Source organism: Monodon monoceros, unplaced genomic scaffold (assembly GCF_005190385.1).
Source record: "Monodon monoceros isolate NGI ecotype Baffin Bay Population unplaced genomic scaffold, NGI_Narwhal_1 Super_Scaffold_13, whole genome shotgun sequence".
Lineage (NCBI taxonomy): Eukaryota > Metazoa > Chordata > Mammalia > Artiodactyla > Monodontidae > Monodon > Monodon monoceros.
The window spans coordinates 15,632,004-15,651,307 of NW_021703769.1; the positions used below are offsets into that span (position 1 = coordinate 15,632,004).

General features: G+C 46.1%; 1 protein-coding gene across 3 annotated transcripts; it reads right to left on the reverse strand.

The window, feature by feature from the left end:
- Nucleotides 1-287: 287 nt before the first annotated feature.
- TTPAL (alpha tocopherol transfer protein like) lies at nt 288-13,970 on the reverse strand. Of its 3 annotated transcripts, none has more exons than XM_029221661.1 (5): nt 13,880-13,970; nt 8,143-8,602; nt 4,888-5,081; nt 3,623-3,733; nt 288-1,483 (listed from the first exon to the last, which is right to left on the reverse strand). In XM_029221661.1, exons 2-5 carry the CDS (start codon nt 8,585-8,587, stop codon nt 1,205-1,207), a joined length of 1,029 nt encoding a protein of 342 aa, XP_029077494.1. In that variant the 5' UTR covers nt 8,588-8,602; nt 13,880-13,970; the 3' UTR covers nt 288-1,204. The 3 variants fall into 3 exon arrangements, with proteins under 3 accessions (XP_029077494.1, XP_029077495.1, XP_029077493.1); XM_029221662.1 differs by lacking the exon at nt 13,880-13,970 and adding an exon at nt 10,933-12,276 and having other exon boundaries at nt 4,990-5,081; XM_029221660.1 differs by lacking the exon at nt 13,880-13,970 and adding an exon at nt 10,933-12,276.
- Nucleotides 13,971-19,304: the final 5,334 nt, after the last annotated feature.

A 19,304-nucleotide genomic window follows, 5' to 3' on the forward strand; every position in this document is an offset into this window, starting at 1 on the left:
CCCTCAGGATCACTTCATTCAGCCTCATCTTACAGATGAGAAAGCTGAGGCCCAGGTCTCTTAATTCTTAGGCCAGAATTCTTTTATTTTATTTTTTAAAATAAATTTATTTATTTTTGACCGCATTGGGTCTTCGTTGCTGCACGTGGGCTTTCTCTAATTGTGGCGAGCAGGGGCTACTCTTCGTTGCAGTGCACGGGCTTCTCAATGCGGTGGCTTCTCTTGTTGCAGAGCACGGGCTCTAGGCGCTTCAGTAGTTGTGGCACGCGGGCTCAGTAGTTGTGGCATGCGGGCTCAGTAGTTGTGGCTCGCGGGGTCTTGAGCGCAGCTTCAGTAGCTGTGGCACACGGGCTTAGCTGCTCCGCGGCATGTGGGATCTTCCCGGACCAGGGCTTGAACCCATGTCCCCTGCATTGGCAGGCGGATTCTTAACCACTGCACCACCAGGGAAGCCCCCAGAATTCTTTTAGCTACACAGGCCTGGCATCCAGTCTTTTAGGTTGAGTCAAATCACGTACATCTAGGATCATGTATGATTCCACTGAGAACCAGGCCTAAGGCTTTATGGGTTTGGGAAAACTTTAAGTTCCTATTGCAAGATTCAACCCACGAATCCCAGAGGTACGTGAGGTCCATGGCTCCTGAATTTGATCAGGAGGTGCTGCTTCGGTCTGGGTGCTTGCATGATTCAGTGACTGTGCTTTCCAGACCCAGTGATGGACTAACACTTCAAGTTTCTTGATGAGCACAGAGGTCTGCAGTTAGGCTTCATGTGAAGAACACAAACTCCCATTTGTCTCATGTGTGGCCACTTTGCAGCCTTGGTCAAACTGTTTCATAGGTGTGTGCTGACTGGCCAATCAGGTTGTTTTCTCTTAGAACGTGGGACCAGAGTGAACTTTGGTCCTGATTTTTCTTGCTTTGAGCTGTGTCAAAACCAGATACGGCTTCAGATGAAGGGCTGCACACTGGGATTCCAAACGTTTGGAATCGCTGGGGGAGCTTTCTCCATGTCTTCCATAGGAGTCATTCAAGTAACCAAAGCCTCACCCCGCGGTGTACCTCAGAGCCCTACAGGCTTTTCCTCCACGCTGCAGTTCATGTTACAAGGAGCAAGACAATCCATGGCACCTCAAATTCTCCTTGGACCTCTCCAAAGAAAGAAGAAAAGGTTTTAAAGATGGTGACATTCACAGGGGACTGGCTAGTAGCAGGAGTACAGCTGTGATTTCACAGCCCGCATGGAGTCATCACACGGCGCCTCTGGGCTCAGCCCCTCGGGTGGCAAGGCCTGGCCCAGGATGCTGTCGCAGGGAGGGCCAGGTTGGCAGAACTCCCTCACAAAGTCCTCCTCCGAGGCCAGCAGCGCCGCGTTCCAGGCGGTGATGTCCAGCTCTCCGGCCGTGCCCCCGTACTCCTTGGGGAGAATGTTTCTTGGAAGGTTTGAATGGAGAGAGTTCAGGTCAGACCCATGAAGGAAAAACTACAGAGGATGAAAGGAAAGCACACATGTCCTTAGGTTAACCAGTAGCTCAGGAGGTGCTCAAACAAATATCTGTTGAATGAATAAAGGAACAGTTGATGCCAACTCTACCCAGTTCCTCGAAAAGCTTGAGGATCCTTAATCCTCTTTTCCTTATACCCCATATCCTGTTGGCTGGTAAGGGGTATAAGGAAATGCATCCGGAATTCTAGACCTTCCCTGCCACCCTAATGGTACCAGGCCACCATCCCTTCTTACCTGGATTCCTACAACAGCTTCCTCACTCGTCTCTGTGTTCACACCCTTGTCCCACCACAATCTAAGCACTTTTCAACATGCGTCGGATCAAGTCACTCCTCTAATATGTACAAGCTTCCCGTGTTTCCACGTTACGCAGACTAAAAGCCGGACTCCCTACGATGGCCCACACAACCTGGCCCGTTACCCCTCTGCCTCCCACTCCTACCACCTGCCCCTGCTGCTCCCCCAGGCCACTCCCATCTCAGGGTCCCCCAGATCACTGTAAGGTTCACTCCCTCATTGCTTTTCAAGCCTTTGCTCAAACGCCAGCTTCTCAGTGACACCACTTCTAACTACCCCGTTGAATACTACAACCCCTTCCCCGCTTCCAGCACCCACTGTCCCCGTTCTCTGCTTTATTTTTCTCCATAGCACCTAGCACATCCTTATCCTAGATAGCATATGTAATCCATCGTCTGTGTCTCTTTCTAGAATGAGAGGGATTTTGGGGGCAGAGATTTTGGTCTGTTTTGTTCACCGAGAACACACTTGCACAGAGTAGTTGATCAAAACATATTTTTGAGTGAATGAATGAACATACGAAGGACCAAGTGAACAAGATTGTGGGCCACCAGTAAGGTCATTTCACAGATGTAAAAGACCTCTTCCAAAGGCTGCTTTGGTAAAAGCAGGTTCCAAACGGGAGCTCCAGGAACCAACATGGGTTCAAACCCAGGTAGGGAGGCCACTAAATCAGAGGTTCTCAAACCTAACCATGTATCAGAATCACCTAAGGAGATTTTAAAAGCAGAGATTCCTGGGCTCCATCCCCGAACTGATGAGTTAAAATCTTCAGGGAAAGGGCCTGGGAATCTGGATCTGGATTTTAAGTTCCCTCGCTTACACACTTGAGATTCTCTTTATGTTTCCTCTTTGAAAAAGAGAACAAAATTCAAGAATATTTGAGTGACCAGAACCATGTTCCCAGGCCTAGGAAAGAAGGAGAAAAATACCACCCGCCACATTTCAATCGTGATCCTGGGAAAAGTTAAAAGAGAAGTGGCTCTTCAGGGTCAGAGAGGAAGACTGTCTTTGAAAGTGACATCTATCCTTTCATAAATAAGAATTAAACTAAAAACTCACAGATCTCATAAACCTTGAATTAGTCCACAAACTACGAGCAAGACCACAATTTAGGTAAGTGGAAAGGCTTAAATAGCATTTTTAAAGCCCAAGGAGTTGTAGTAAGAAATTGCCAGGCTTCCCTGGTGGCACAGTGGTTAAGAATCCGCCTGCCAATGCAGGGGACATGGGTTCAAGCCCTGGTCCGGGAAGATCCCACATGCCGTGGAACAACTAAGCCCATGTGCCACAACTACTGAGCCCGCGTGCCACAACTACTGAAGCCCATGCTCCGCAACATGAGAAGCCACCACAATGAGGAGCCCGCACAGAGCAACGAAGACCCAACACAGCCGAAAATAAATAAATGTATTTAAAAAAAAAAAAAAAGAAATTGCCATGACTCTTTTTAACTACCTGCCCAGTGACTACCCTTTGCCATGTCCTCTTACACATAAAACACAATGTTGGTTCACAATGCCCAGGCCAGGATATTAAAAAGTCTAAATGATCACAGAGCAGGGACGTTCCTACTATAACAATTCTGGTTCTGCTCTCTCCACTGGCAAATATTATATTCTCATTAATTTCATCTCCCCCTCACAGAAAGGAGTGTTCATTTATTTTATCTGTAACCTTGCACTTCCCAAATTAGTAGTCCCAGGGCAAGAATAATACGCTAAGTTTACTGTCATCACAATAAATTTATAGATGTCACAAAAAAGGCAGCATTAAAAAAAAATTGAAGTATCTTAAATCGATAGGATCATCACTTACTCTGTTTGCTATTTTCTCCTTCAGAAACGGTTTTATGATGGCAAAAATGCCTTTAAATATTCGAGGTTCGTTCACTACATGGACTGCTTTTATCCGAATGGGGAAACCATCCTGTGGGGGAAGGGAAGGGGGTGTTAGAACCTGTGGAGCATCTGGAAACTGTCCATTACCACAGCCTGGGAACTTTTTTTTGTCCCCCAGATCGTCATACAGGACTAGAAAACCACTGATCCAAATGCATTATCCTTACACCTGAATCTGCCAAGAAGAGTGGAAGCTAAGGAAAGCCAAAGTATTGTCTCAAAGCCAGGATTCACATTTCTGATAATGACCGGAGGTGACATTTAAAGGCTTAAATAATCAGCCTGGTGTGCAGTAGTGGCTCAAACACACCACTGAGGAGAATCGTGGTGTCGCTGAACCTCCAGAGCTCATGGGAGGCAGCACCCCACGGGCTCGGTCAGAACAAAGCTCCAACCTGCCAGAGCTGGGAGGCGCAGGCCAGGCTACATCCTGAAGGTCTCGGTTTCCTTTCAACAAGGAAAGATAATTCTTGCCTTGTCTATCTCAGAGGATTCCCTGAAGGACTGAATGGGTTATAAAGACTGTAAGTGTGCTTTGCAGCTACGAGGATATACTGCACAGCACAGGGAATTATAGCCATTATTTTGTAATAACTTTTAACGGAGTATAATCTATAAAAATACTGAATCATTGCGCTGTACACCTTAAACTAACATAATATTGTAAATCAACTATACTTCAATTTTTTAAAAAAAGTGCTTTGCATGTGCAAACCATTTCACACACTACTGGTGTGTAAGGAACTTTATGGTTCCCAGAGACTTGAGTTCTGAAACACAGAACATGAGGTGTGAAAGCATCTGACCAAAACAGCCCAACAGGGCTCCCAATGCCCAGGTCCCACAGAAAGGAGGAGAGGTTCCATCACTTCAGCAGAAACCTTCTCAGTTTCGTTTGTTGAGAATTTCTCTGCCTTCTGTACCAAAAAAAAAAAAGCAGAAAGCATTTCTCTGTTTTTTGGACTCTTACCCTAAAGCTGATCTTGCCTAGAAACTACTGGAGACCCTGATGAGAATGAGTGGTGAATTGGACTTTTACGTTTCTTCCCATAATGCTTTTCTATTGTTCTGACTGTGGAGAGGAGGTGGGGTTTGTGTATCAGGTGGAATTAGAGGTAAGTGGACAGGGCCCTGGGGAAACCAAACAGGACAGGACAGGCACAGGACACACAGGGGCCATACCTGAAGGATGCCAATCACCTTTTTGGCTATAAAAGGGCCAAAATGAGATGCCTTTGATAAGCTCACTCCTTTGTAGTCTGCAAGAATTACAATTCCATTCACCTGGGTTTCTTCAGACTGAATGAGTTTTTCTAATGTCAGGTATATGGCTCGGATATTTTCGGTAATTGGATAGTTGCTCGGGATCCATCTGTCTAAGGTCATAAGAGATGGACAGTATGTTACAGAAATGAACACAAACAAGTAATCAGACAGGCTATGATTTATCTCCTTCCTAAAACTATTGTTTAAAAATGGAAAAGACAGAATTCTACTGGCATGACTATTTGGATCTCTAAGTGGTAGGTGATGTTTCTTAACTCCAAACACAGCAGCACATTCTGAAATGGAAATGCAATTGAGTGGTGAGGATGAAACAGTGAGTTCTGAAGTCAGACACATGCGGGGGTTTGAATCTTACTAGTTGTGTGACCTTGGGCAAGTTACCTTCTCACCACCATGGGCCTACATATTATCCCATACATAGAACAGGATAACAATACTGGCTTCACGGACATCTGCGCCTTCTGCCACCACAAGTCCCCTTATCTTCATGAGACCACCCTGATTTTCCTTGGGGAACTACCCCTTCCCATGCTAGCCATACAGTTTGGGTAAACGGACTTCACTCCCGGGTCCAAAGCTGGGCTTGGCCAATACGGGTATTATAACCTCCTGGCCACAAGCATGTGATCCAAGCCAGGTCAAGCAGAACCATGGGGACTCAATTCTGGGACCTTGGCCCTTTGGAAACAGAAGATCTCTCTTCTTTCTTGTAGTGGTGAGGCTGGGAGCCTGAGACTCATGGACCCCATGAGGCAAGAGCTGGTTTGAGAATGAAGCCCAGACTGAGGACAGCAGAGGTGGAGATGGCCTTCCAATGCTGTTGTCTGAGCAAATCCCCCTTTCCAGGCTGGATGCTCCTTTAATGTTCCCCATATGATCGAGGAGTCTTTCTCTCTTTGGGGAAAAGATTAAAATGACAACTTTTGAGTGTTAACCAATATTCTCAAGAAAATCCCACTAACATCTCAGTGTCTCTTTCTTACGAAGGTGAAACTCCACAGGGGGACTTCCCTGGTGGCGCAGTGGTTAAGACTCTGCGCTCCCAATGCAGGGGGCCCAGGCTCGATCCTCTGTCAGGGAACTAGATCCCACATGCATGCCGCAACTAAGAGTTCACATGCCACAACTAAGACCCAGTGCAACCAAATAAATAAATATTAAAAGAAGAAAAAAACTCCACAGGATTGCCACCAATGGGATTTGTGATATGTGCAAAATTCCTATGAAAAAACCTTTGTCCAAAAATTATGCCAGCTTATTGTTTGATGTTGCTGCCAATTGAACGTGCTTCTACATAACTGGCTATCATCCTTTTCAATCACATATGTCTCAAAAGAGCTTATAAAAAGGCAAAGCCAATACCTAGTTAAGAACAAAATCTGTATCTGCCTCCTGCTAAAATGTGGAGTCGGTGGGGAGGGATCCAGATCTGCTGCAGACATATGGGGAAAAAAATCCATCACACGAGCAAAGAGTTCAAACCACACAAGCAAAGGCGTGAAACCCGTGTGGTAATATCTGACTGTTTTCGTTTATTCGTATGAGGTGAGCACAGAGGAGGAACAGAAACTCTCGCTGACTGGTTTCTAGGTTTCTTGGTGCCCTGACATCTCCACCGCATTGCTTATTTTAAAATGAACGCCCCTGATTTTGGAAAGCACCGAAAACGGCAGGTAAAGCAGTTAATACTGTGCCTGGTACACAGTAACGGCTCAAGAGAATGTGGTTTAGTCTACCAAAAGGGTTTGGTAAAGGACTAAAGGAAGTGGTAACGTGGGGCCTGCAGGCAGAGGAAGGTGCCCTCCCGCTTCCACTCGCATCAGTTTCCAGACGCATTTGTACGCATGAGCAGAAAGGGCAGTCAGCAGGTTCTCATGTTCCCAGCGTGCTTGGGAGGAAGAACACAGCAATCTTACTTTCACATTTTTTTTTTTCAGTTCTGCTCTGATGGAAAATGTTGAGGTTGGGGGCAGAGTGGAGAACTCTCCAGAGTTTATAATGCATTTGGTGTCAGGGAAGAGAAGAGGACGAAGAATCAGAAGGCTTGAGTTCTAGGACCCCTCGGTCGTTGTGTCAACCAAAAAAATGTTCCCACGCATTTCTAAATGCTTCTGGGCAGGGGGAGGTGCCTCCACTGAAAACTACTGTGCCAAAGAAATGTCAGGTGTCCCGATTACCATCATGCAGTGCTGAGATCTGAAAGTGAATCTAAAGTGAATACTTTCAAGGACTTAACAAAGCAGAGGGAGGGCGGAGAGGACAGAGGAGGCACGTGGTAGGCAGATACCTTTCCAGGCATCTGCCCAGCCCAGACCCTTTCACTGATATCTGTATCTCACGTGCTCACTAAGGAGTGAAAGGGTGGGAGCTGAGGGGGGGTGTCCTGGCAGCCCCGCTTGTACACGATGACCAGGGTCGCTTTCTCAGCCCACCAGATTCCCAACCCTAGAAATCTGGAATTTGCATTGAAAGAACTTAGTTGGGTGGCCAGGTAAACCTGGGAGATGAGGGGTGTACCGAGGGAGCAGAAGCCAGTCCACGGACAGAAGTGTGAGGAAGATGTGCAAAGGGCAGCAGAGATGTGGTCCAGAGAGACACACAGACTGACAGACAGTCAGAAGCAGAGACAGGGAGAATGGCGGGCTTAGTTCCTGATGGGGGAATGAATTGGATTCTGGGTCTTGGCTCCTGGGCCTGGCAAAAGCCGTGTTCCTTCAGATCTCTAGTGCTGTGCTTCCATCTCCTTAGACTAAATCCTCCCTTTTGTCTTAAGCCGGTAGAGCAGGGTTTTGTTCTCTTGCGATCAAAAGAGCCTTGACTGGGACTTCCCTGGTGGCTCAGTGGATAAGACTCCATGCTCCCAATGCAGGGGGCCTGGGTTCGATCCCTGGTCAGGGAACTAGATCCCACATGCATGACGCAAATAAGAGTTTGCATGCCACAACTAAGGAGCCCGCGCTGCAACTAAGACCTGACACAACCAAATAAATATATATACGTGTGTGTGTACATAATATATATATATATATATAAGAGCCCTGACTAAGGCAAGGAGGGGACAAAAGGGAATAAGAAAGAGAGAGAGGGCGCTGAGCAGACGCATCCCAAGCTGTACCCACGCCCCGCCCCCAGAGACGGTGAGGCTGGTACCTGGACGGAGGCAGAGGATGTGGCGGCCCCTGGGGTCGGTGTGGGGCAGTACAGTGAGGAATCCGGAAGCCAGGACCTCTTTCAAGGCCGAGGGCCGCAGGTTGTTGAAGACTTCGGGCCAGCTTCTCCGGCAGCTGTGGTAGTTGATCAGGAGCTGGAGGGCCCGGTCGTAGTCAAACTTGCGGGCTCGGAGGAAGCGCAGCAGGAAGGCGTCCTCGAGGGAGGTGCTCAGGTTCGGGCACTCCTTGCGCACCATGTCCCGGAGGGCCTGGACATCGCGGAGCCTCCATTCTGGCTTCTCCTGCAGTTCCTCCCTGGCTTTGGCCACCAGGTCCTCAGTCAGCGAGCACACATAGCCGGTGCGTGCGGGGGGCGGCGGCAGCTCACTTTCCGAAAGTGAGGCCGCGGAAGGGCTGGTTCTCAGAGAGTCACTTTCTTCTGACATTAGCTCCCAGGATCCCTGCAAAAACAGAAGCCCTGCATGATGTGGAGAAAGCCCAGCACCGCTCATTCCAAATCAGAGAGCAGCACGAGGGAGGGGGGGGGCAGAGATGTTTTTTGTCAAGCCAAGAACCTCAGAGCAGTGGTTCTTGACTGGAGGAGTATCTGAACCATGTGCCCAAGCCCAGCCCCAGACGGCATGAAGGAAGAATCTCCGCAGAGGCACCCAGGCAGCTAGAGCAGGATGCACACACCCCTCATCAAACACACTGGCCTTGCGCACAGAGGTATGAACAGGTGCTCAACCTGACTTGTAATTAAAGAAATGCAAACTAAAACACCTTTGAAATTCAGATTAGCAAAAATGCAAAACAGGTACTCTGATATGCTTGCTGTTGGTGGGAGAATAAATTGACATAGTCTCTTTAGGGTAGTTTGTCAATATCTATAAATATTTCAAACCACATACCCTTACAAGTATCATATGATATCACTTGTATGTGGAATCTAAAAAAGTGATACAGATGAACTTATTTACAAAATAGAAATAGACTCACAGACAGAAAACAAACTTATGGTTACCAAAGTGGGAAGAGGGGGAAGGATAAATTAGGAATTTGGGATTAACAGGTACACACTACTGTTTATAATATAGATAAACAACAAGGACCTACACAGGGAACCATATTCAGTATCTTATAATACCCTGTTAATGGAAAAGAATCTGAAAAAGAATAGATATATATGTATAACTGAATCACTTTGCTGTAAACCTGAAACATTGTAAATCAACTATACTTCAGTTAAAAAAAAACAAAAACACATACCCTTTGGCCCAGCATTACATTTCTAGGACACGTACTTGTATGTGTGTGCAAAATATGCACACCAGGATGATTGTTACAAGTTTTGATTATAATGGCAAAAGACTGGAAATACTACCTACATCACCCAGTTGGAGACTGGTTAAATAATATTACCATATGAATGGAATACTATTCAGTCGTGAAAAGGAATTAGGCAGATCTTTATGAATTGACACGTTAAGGAAAAAGAAAGCAGTTGCAGAAAAGTGTAAAAAAAAGACCTGCATTTAAAGGAAACCATAAACAAGACGAAAAGACAACCCTCAGAATGGGAGAAAGTATTTGCAAATGAAGCAATGGACAAGGGATTAATCTCCAAAATATACAAACAGCTCATGCAGCTCAATATCAAAAGAACAAACAACCCAATCAAAAAATGGGCAGAAGACCTAAATAGACATTTCTCCAAAGATGACATACAGATGGTGAAGAGGCACATAAGGTGGTCAACATCACTAATTATTAGAGAAATGCAAGTCAAAACTACAATGAAGTATCACCTCATACCAGTCAGAATGGCCATCATCAAAAAATCTACAAAAAACAATAAATGCTGGAGAGGGTGTGGAGAAAAGGGAACCCTCTTGCACTGTTGGTGGGAATGTAAATTGATACAGCCACTATGGAGAACAGTATGGAGGTTCCTTAAAAAACCTAAAAATAGAATTACCATATGACCCAGCAATCCCACTGTTGTGTACATACCCTGGAAAACCATAATTCAAAAAGACAGCCTGCACCCCAAAGTTCATTGCAGCATTACTTACAATAGCCAGGTCATGGAAGCAACCTAAATGCCCATCGACAAATGAATGGATAAAGGAGATGTGGTAAATATATACAATGGAATATTACTCAGCCATAAAAAGGAACGAAATTGGGTCGTTTGTAGAGACGTGGATGGACCTAGAGACTGTCATACAGAGAGAAGTAAGTCAGAAAGAGAAAAACAAATATCGTATGCATATATGTGGAATCTAGAAAAATGGCACAGATGAACCTGTTTGCAAGGCAGAAATAGCGACACAGACATAGAGAACAAACATATGGAAACCAAGGGGGGAAAGGGGGGGTGGGATGAATTGGAATATTGGGATTGACATATATACACTAATATGCATAAAACAGATAACTAATGAGAACCTGCTGTATAGCACAGGGAACTCTACTCAATGCTCTGTGGTGACCTAAATGGGAAGGAAATCCAAAAAAGAGGGGATGTATGTATACATATAGCTGATTCACTTCACTGTACAGCAGAAACTAACACAACATTGTAAAGCAACTATACCCCAATTAAAAAAAAAAAGACTTGCATTTACATTCTAAAAATATATGCATATATACTTGTGAATGCACCTAAAATTTCTGGAAGGAAGTACAAGAAAACTGTTAACCATGGTTCCCTCTAGGGAACAGAACTAGACACTAGACATTTAAGGAGAGAGAAAGAGACTCTTTACTGTACTGTTAAATTTTTTACCGTATCCACATGTGACTTAGCATGGCGGCTGTGAAACTGATCAGATCTCCTGTCGGGGTGGAACATAACTGATGGGTGTCCCCAGCTGCTGTCCCTCCGGATCCACCATCCAGTGGATGCACACTTTCCACAGACTGTCCCTGGCCAATGACTGAGTGAAACGTAGGACTCTTTGAACAGGCATCAAGGACTCCCTATCTGCCTGGCCGAATCTTTTGTGGAACCACAGTGCAGTCCAAGACTTCCTGCCCAAACCTCCGGCACAGGGACTGGCCTCAAATCGCTATCAGAAGCTCTCCCTGATTTCTCCAGTTCCCCTCCCTTTTATGTGTTGCTGCCATTAAATTTCTTGCATGTCTAATCTCATCCTAGTGTCTGCTTCTTGGAAGGTCTGAACTAACACACCTATTAAAGGAAAAAACACAACAAACAAAACAAAATAACACAGCTGCCTTAGATATTTCAGGAATAAGGTTGCAGCAGGGCTGCCCAGTTCCAAAGCCCAAGCTCTTGTCCATGGGCTGTCACTGGTCCCCCACTGGGAACTCAACAAGGAAGGCAGGAACCATCCTGGGGTCTCTGCACAGGCCACGGCAGCCACAGTGACCAGGTCACCCCCTCTAAATCTTAGGTCTGCACACTCTGTTCCTTGTGTTCTAACCTCCAGCCTCACCCAGCTTCTTTCACTTCCTCCCAAAGGTGGTTTTCTTATCCTCTGCACATCCTGTTTCCTCTGATTAGCATGCTCATCCTCCAGTGCTTCTGACCAATACCAATTCACCCTTCGGTGCCCATTAGATGCTACTTCATTTATTCAACAAACATTGAGCACTTGGTAGGTACCAGGCCCTCGTCCAGGCACTGGGGGCAATTATTAGAAGATAATAAGTGCTATGGAGAGAAATAAAAGAGGCAAGGGGGTTGGAAGTACCTGGGGATAGGACTTGCAATTTTAAGTAGGGTGATCAGGGAGGTCCTCACCCAAGTGACATGTGTGAGAAGATGAAGATGAGGGAGCAAGCCATTCTGGGGGAAGAAAAAGTGCAAAGCCTGAGGCAGGACCATGCCTGGCTTTTTCAAGGAACAGGGAGGAGGCCAGTATGGCAAGAACCAAATGCGCAAGGTGGAGAATACTGGCAGATGAATTTAGAGAGGAACTGGGGACCCAGTTGGTACTGGGCTTTGTAGGTCAGTAAGAGCGTAGTTACTCTCACTTCAGTGGGAGTCAAGGAGGGTTTTGAGTAGACTGACATGATCGGATTTAGATTTCTAAAAGATCACTGGGCTATCTTGAGAATGGACTGTAAGAGGATGAGAACAGAGGCAAAGGGACCATTTAGAGGCTACTGCAATAATCCAGGTGAGGGATGATGGCGCTTAAAGCGGGAAGCCTTCTCTGACTCCAGGCCAGGTTAGGAGCTCCCCTCACCGCTGCAGGAGCTCTTCCGCATAGCGCTTCTCTCGCTGTTGCAACTGTAGGCAATTTGTGCACAACACCCACATCTGTCTTGTTCACCACCTTAAACCCACCCAGCACTTAACAGGGTGTCAGACACAGTCTGTGCTCCATAAATATTTGTTGAATGAGTTTCATCTGCTTGGCGGGAGGTGCTGCGTGAGGAACAGATCAACAATCATGGTTCACAGGACCCACCCTGGGCTCTGTTTTCCTGGCAGTCACCAACAGATGCCTGTAATCCCAATCCAGTAATTAGCCAGAAGACAGACTGTAGCGTCCACGAACTACAGGCCTAGCCTCAACGTCCCTCTCCAGCCTGTCTCCCACCTTTCCCCCTCTCAATGCACATGAAATGTCAGCCAAAGCAAACTAATGACCCACCATTCTTGGAACACCTCATGCATTTCTGATACCTCTGCCTGGAATTTCCTTGCCTCATTTGTTCTCAAACAGACAACTCATCACCTTCCAGGCCCAGCTTCAATGTCACCTCCTCTACGAAGCCTTCCTTGACTCCCCCAGGGTGACTCTCTCCCGTTTTCCACAGCACTGGGTTCCTACTTCTCTTTCAGAAAATGCAGGCCAGTGTCTTGTGTGTTTACCTGAAACTCCTCCAAGCCAGTTTTACCCATCCATTCATTTATCAAAGAATTACTGATCACCTGTGGCAGGCACTGTGCTTACAGGTGCTGGGCACACAACAATGAACAATATAATTCTTTGCCTTATGAAATTTAACTCATAGTGGAATGATGAAAAGAGATAATATGTACTTGAGCATTTTACCATGTATCAAGTACTGTGATAAGCACTTTACATCCATCTCTTGTTTAATCTTCACAATATTTGGTGAGAGCACTAATGCTATTCCTAGTTTACAAAGGGGGAAACTGCCCACTAGAATGTAAATTCCATGGGGGCAGACAACTTGCCTGCTGCGTTCACTGCTATCCCCGGTGCCTGGCCCATGATGGTACTCTGTAAATACTAGCGGATGACGTGAGGATAAGGGCCCAAGGGTACACACCTAGTGAGGCAGAGCAAGCATGTATCTAGCCCCACACTGGGCTCTACGCTGCACCTAGAGCTTCCTGTTTAATCTCCAGGGCCTTGGCAGTATCAAGCACAGAGCAGGACCCAGTCACAGTCTGGTAAATGAATTGATGGGTGGGCATACAGATGGGTGCAAACACCATTTGTTAGGGTCAAGCCGGGAATCTTCCCCACCTGGAGCCTATCATTTTTTGAGCATCACCTTCCTTCCCGTCCTACCCCAAGAAGAGGTCAGGAATCACCGTTCCTGAAGCCCCAGAGACCCCACGTCCCGTCGACACCTTCCGAGGCCCCCACTTCCGGCTGTCACCCCTTCCCCAGGTGTCCCCATTTCCTGGGGTCTCTCTCTACTCGGATGCCCCACTTCCGGTCGTCCCTCCCTCTCAAGGGTCCCTCTCCCTAGCCCCCGGGGCACACCGGCTCGCGGGCACTCACCGGCCCGGCTACGGGGCGGAGCGCGGGTCAATCGGCGGCGGGAGCCTCGTCCGGCAGCGCGCACAGAACCGACCCGCACTCCCCACCCGGCCGGCCCGGCCGCTCGCGCCGGAAGTGACGTACGCAGAGCGTTGGAAGGCGGGGCACCGCCCGCGAGTGCGCATGTGCGACATCTCCTCGAAGTGCCGGCCTTCGGTCCCCACCTGGCGGCCGGGATGGCGCGGTGGGACCTGAGCGTGGGAAGAGCGTGGCTGGGAGGCACAGGGAGCACGACCAGGTTGAGCTGGTATAGATGAGGAAGCTGAGGCCCAGAGAAGGAAGGGAAGAAACTGCTGTTTTCCGAGAACATATTAACTATGTACCTGGTGTTTTACATCCATCATCTCATTAAATCTTCAAATGGAATCCTACTATTTTATGAAAGGGAAACGCAATCAATGAAGTATAGAGTTTCAAACATAGACCTTGGGATTAGCATTCCACAATTCTCCCCAGCAGAGCTGCCACCAGGGCTGGCTGCTCCAAAGGGTAAGATTCCAATTCAGGGGACGTCTGTCTGTCTGTCTTTAGCCAAGTGACTTTGAGCAAGTCCCCATTCCTCCTTGGGCCTTAGTTTCCTCATCTGTAACATGATTCTTGCTCTGGAATATTGATTCAATAATTGTTTCCTGCTTTGAGGTTCATGAAGTCCTTTTCAGAAAGTGGTAGTTTGAAAAAGGCTTTACTAGTGCCCGTCTCCAGTCCATTAAAACCCCCAGCACAACCCCCACCCCACCCCGCCCCACCCATATATTTTGAGCAGCTACAACTTTGAGAGGATCTTGAGGCCCCTCTTTCAAGCAGAGTAATACTAATGTCTTGGTAAAGACACTAAACCATTTCTAGAGAGAAATTGTGTGGTCCAGGAGGACTCAACAGCCCAAAGGAGTATCCAGGAGATGACCTTAAACAATCTGTTCCTTTCCCTACCCTTGGGGCAAGAGGAGTTGGGGGGAGATGGGAACTGACCTAGGTGGGCCAGAGGAGCATGACAGTTTCTGCCAGATGTTAGATGGGCTGGGGGTGGGGGTGGAGGATCCTGGGTTTCACTCCTGCTCTGGCTCTATCACTTCTAGGATAAAGTACAGAAGACTCAGTTAAATTTGAATTTCATACAAACAATAATTTCTTTTTAAGTATGCAACTTTTAGGATGTACTTATACCAAAAAACTGTTGTCTATCAGAAATTCAAATTTAACTGGGCATCCTGCGGTCTTTTTAGGGTTTTTTAATTTAAAAAATTGTTTTGGCCACACCACGCAGCTTGTGGGATTTTAGTTCCCCAACCAGGGATTGAACTTAGGCCCTCGGCAATGAGAGCACGGAGTCCTAACCACTGGACCACCAGGGAATTCCTGGGCATCCTGTGTTTTTGTTTGATTTTTTTCCCTAAATCTATGTATTAGTTTCATATTGCTGCTGTAATAAATTATTACAAACTTAGTGGCTTGAAACAACACAAATTTATTTTATAGTCCTGCAGGTCAGAAGTCTAAAGTCAAGGTGCTGGCAAGGATGCATTCTCTCTGGGGACTTCAATGGGGGGGGGATGCATTTCCTTGCCTTTTTAGCTTCCAGAGGCCACTTGTATTCCATAAATCATGGTCCCTTCCTCGAATTGCTTTAACCTCTTACTTCTGGTGTCATATCTACTGCTGACTCTGATCTTCCTGCCTCCCTCTTTAAAAATATTTCTTAAATTTTTTTCTTGTGGTAAAAGTATTTAACATGTGATCTACCCTCTTAACCAATTTTTAAGTGTACAGTACATTATTGTTGACTATAGATACAATGTCTCCCATCTCAAGATCCTTAACTTAATTACATCTGCAAATTTCCTTTTACCATATCAGGTAAGATATGCACAAGTTCCAGAGATTAGGACAAGGACATCTCTGGGGGGCCAGTGTTCAGCCTACCACAATCTGGCATCCGTATTCCCAGCTGTGTGTGATCTTGGCCAAATCATTCAAACTTCCAAAGATTCTAGTTCTTTGTGGGCAAAAAGCTGATTAAATAGGTTTATAAGAGGAAACACCTTGCCCCATGCCAGACAAACAGTGAGTGTTTTTACAAATGGTAGCTCTTGTGGCAAAAGGCAAGGGATGATCCTGTCCAAACCATGTCGTCCTAGGCATTTGGGATAAACCCCTCTCCTCAGCCAGACCTTCAACCCCACCCCCGGTGGTAGCCAGAGTCCAGGTTGCAATCCCAGGTACTGCCAGCAGGGGAAGAGGAGTGCAGGTCCTGGTCTCAATGTCAGGTGAGGGCTGAGAAGGGATTTGGAGATTTCCCAGAAGTCCCTGTCCCATCCTTGAGGGTCATTATGTTTGGTTCCTCCTGGTGTTACATCTTAGAAAACCAATTATCTCAGGATTGGAAGAGTCTCAGATGAACAACAATGACAACAAAAAGAATTTTCATTTTTTGAGGAATTGTATGATTTCAATTACATCTTGCTACAACTCTGTGAACAGCAAGCTAGGATTATCTAATTTACAGATGAGGAAACTGAAACCTGGAAAGGGAAAGTCACTTCCCTGGGGGCTCAAGAAATTCAGTGAAAGAGCAGGATCTGAGTCCATGTCTGTATGAAACTATAGCCCCCAATTTTACTTGGTCTTTAGAGTAAATGTAGACCTGCCTCTTTATTTTTACATGTTGGGAAAGAGGCTCAGAGAAGGGGAAGAATTTTCCTATGGTCACATGATGAGTCCGTGGTTGAGTTAGGATTTGAACTTCTGTCTTCTAAGTTTCTGCCTTGGCCATTCAGAAGTAACAGACTTTGAACCAGTCCTTGAAAAGGTCCATTTCTTCATGTGTAAAATGAGAGGCGGTGTCCCTTGTGTAGTGGGTCCTTGGGAGAATTCAGTGGGATGGCGTATGCAGAATTCTGGTACATCGACTCATGAAATATCTGTTGACTGGTGATGACCATACCACTCAAGGGCAGAAGGATCACTGGAGGGAGAGCAGCTTGCCCTGTGTCTTGGTTTGGAGAGCTCTAAACATCTTAGCCTCCTAGCTTCATCCAGTCTCTGAAGGAAAAAGCTGGACATTGGCTATGTGCTGGAGGAGCCCGAGCCGTCTGTTTTCAAGGCATGCGATTCTGAGCTCAGACAATCTAGAACTAGCTTCAGTATTGATTCTAAGGTGAGGCTTATTGGGGATAACACCATGGTATAGGACATAGTTTCTTAACCTTGGCACTATTGACATTTGGGGCTGGACAAGTCTTGTTGGGAGTGGATTATGCCATTCTGTACATTGTAGGGTGTTTAATGGCATCCCTGGCCTCTACTCACTAGATGACAGCACCCTACACTCGCAGTGGTGAAAAGCAAAAAATGTCTCTAGACATTGCAAAATATGCCCTGGGGGACAAAATTGCCCCCAGTTATGAACCACTGGTATAGGAGGAAGCAAGCTGGCTTTTGGTCAGGCAGACCTGAGTCTAAATCCTCTCTGTGTCACTCACCAGCTGTGTAACCTTGGAGCAGTTATTCACCTCTCTAACCCTTGGTTCCTTCAACCATAAATTCTATACTAACAGCTACTATTTGTTGAACACATTTTCATTGGCAGTGTGATGAGCTCTTTACCTGGATAATCTCATTTAATTTTCAGTAACGGTATCCTGAAGGGACACTGACAGGTGGAAACAGGGAGGAAGGGAGGGAGACAGGGAAGAGTAGTGTGCGTTAAGCATCTTCTCTGTGCCATGCAGAACAGCAGACTCACACACGTTTATCCTCTGCCACTAGCTGTGTGATGTTGGGCAAATCACCCTGGGGCTCAGTTTCCTCATCTGTAAAAATGATAGCAGTTGGGAATTCTGGTAAGATGAAGGCAGTGATGCCCAGCATAGATTCGATTCCTCCCAAATCCCCACACAGAAACAGAAGATTCGAAATAGAACAGAAAATTCCATACTCACACTAACAAAACGAGGTGACCAGGTATCTTCATGAGCTCCAAAACACAAGTGAGTGAGGACAAATCAGCAACAGCTATGAGGCCCATGTGCCACTGGGGCCACTGTTAAGGAGAAATAAACAGCAAGCAACAAGGTGTCTGACAGACCTGAGAACTGGAGAAACCCCAAATTGCAACATATATTCATGGGAAAGCATGGCGGGGCAATCTGAGAACAGCGGCTGACACTGGAAAGGATTGTGCCAGCTCCTATCGTGGGTGAGGGCAAGGGCCCTGCCATAAGGCCTAAGGGCTAATGGAGTTTAACTCCTTTGAATTCTTTTTTTTTTTTTTTTTTTTTTGCGGTACGAGGGCCTCTCTCTGCTGTGGCCTCTCCCGTTGCGGAGCACAGGCCCTGGACGCGCAGGCTCAACGGCCATGGCTCACGGGCCCAGCCGCTCCACGGCATGTGGGATCTTTCTGGACCGGGGCACGAACCCGGGTCCCCTGCTTCAGCAGGTGGACTCTCAACCACTGCGCCACCAGGGAAGCTCACCTTTGAATTCTTGAAATAACCACCAAGTCTTCCAGGCAGGTCCTGTGCTGAGGAGAAACGATAGGGAAGGGAATCAAAACTTAGCAGAATAAGGAAAGCAGACATGAAAGAAAGAGAAGGGCTAGATGAAAGTGGGGGCAGGAGGAAGGGTGGAGGGGAGGGACAGTTAGGGAGTTCGGGATTGACATGTACCCACTGCTATATTTAAAATGGATAACCAACAAGGACCTACTGTATAACACAGGGAATTCTGCTCAATATTATGTAACAACCTAAATGGAAAAAGAATTTGAAAAAGAACAGATGTATATGAATATATAACTGAATCACTGTTCTGTACACCTGGAACTAACACAACATTGTTAATCAACTATATCCCAGTATAAAATAAAAAAAGAAAGTGGGGACAGGGTACAGAGCCAGAAAAACCTCAGAGAACAGGCCATAGTTTTGTTTTTTTTTTAACAATATGCAGAAACAACAGAAAGGAGAAATCTGTGAAGATAGAAAAGCTGTCTTAACTAAGCCTCCTTCTCAGTGTTCAGAAAAACCAATCTCACATTAAAACAAGCAATGGAAAATTATCAGAGTCAAATCCTAGGAATACAAAATTTACTATGAAAGAGCGAGACAGAGGGAGAGAGAATAAAGAGGAAAATAACATGCCTACAGACAGTGAAAGCATTCCAAAAAGCCATTTTTAAAAAAAGATTAAAACAGGCCAAAGATATTCACAAAGTGATATGACAAAAAAAGAACAACATAAATCAGAATTATAAAAATCCAGAAAAGGGGTGATATCTTGTGCAAGAACTAAAGATAAAAGAAAAACTATTTTAAAAAATGAAAACTAAACTAAATGGAATATAAGGGCAAAAATAAAATCAGCAAATAGTGTTTTGAGATAAATAGGA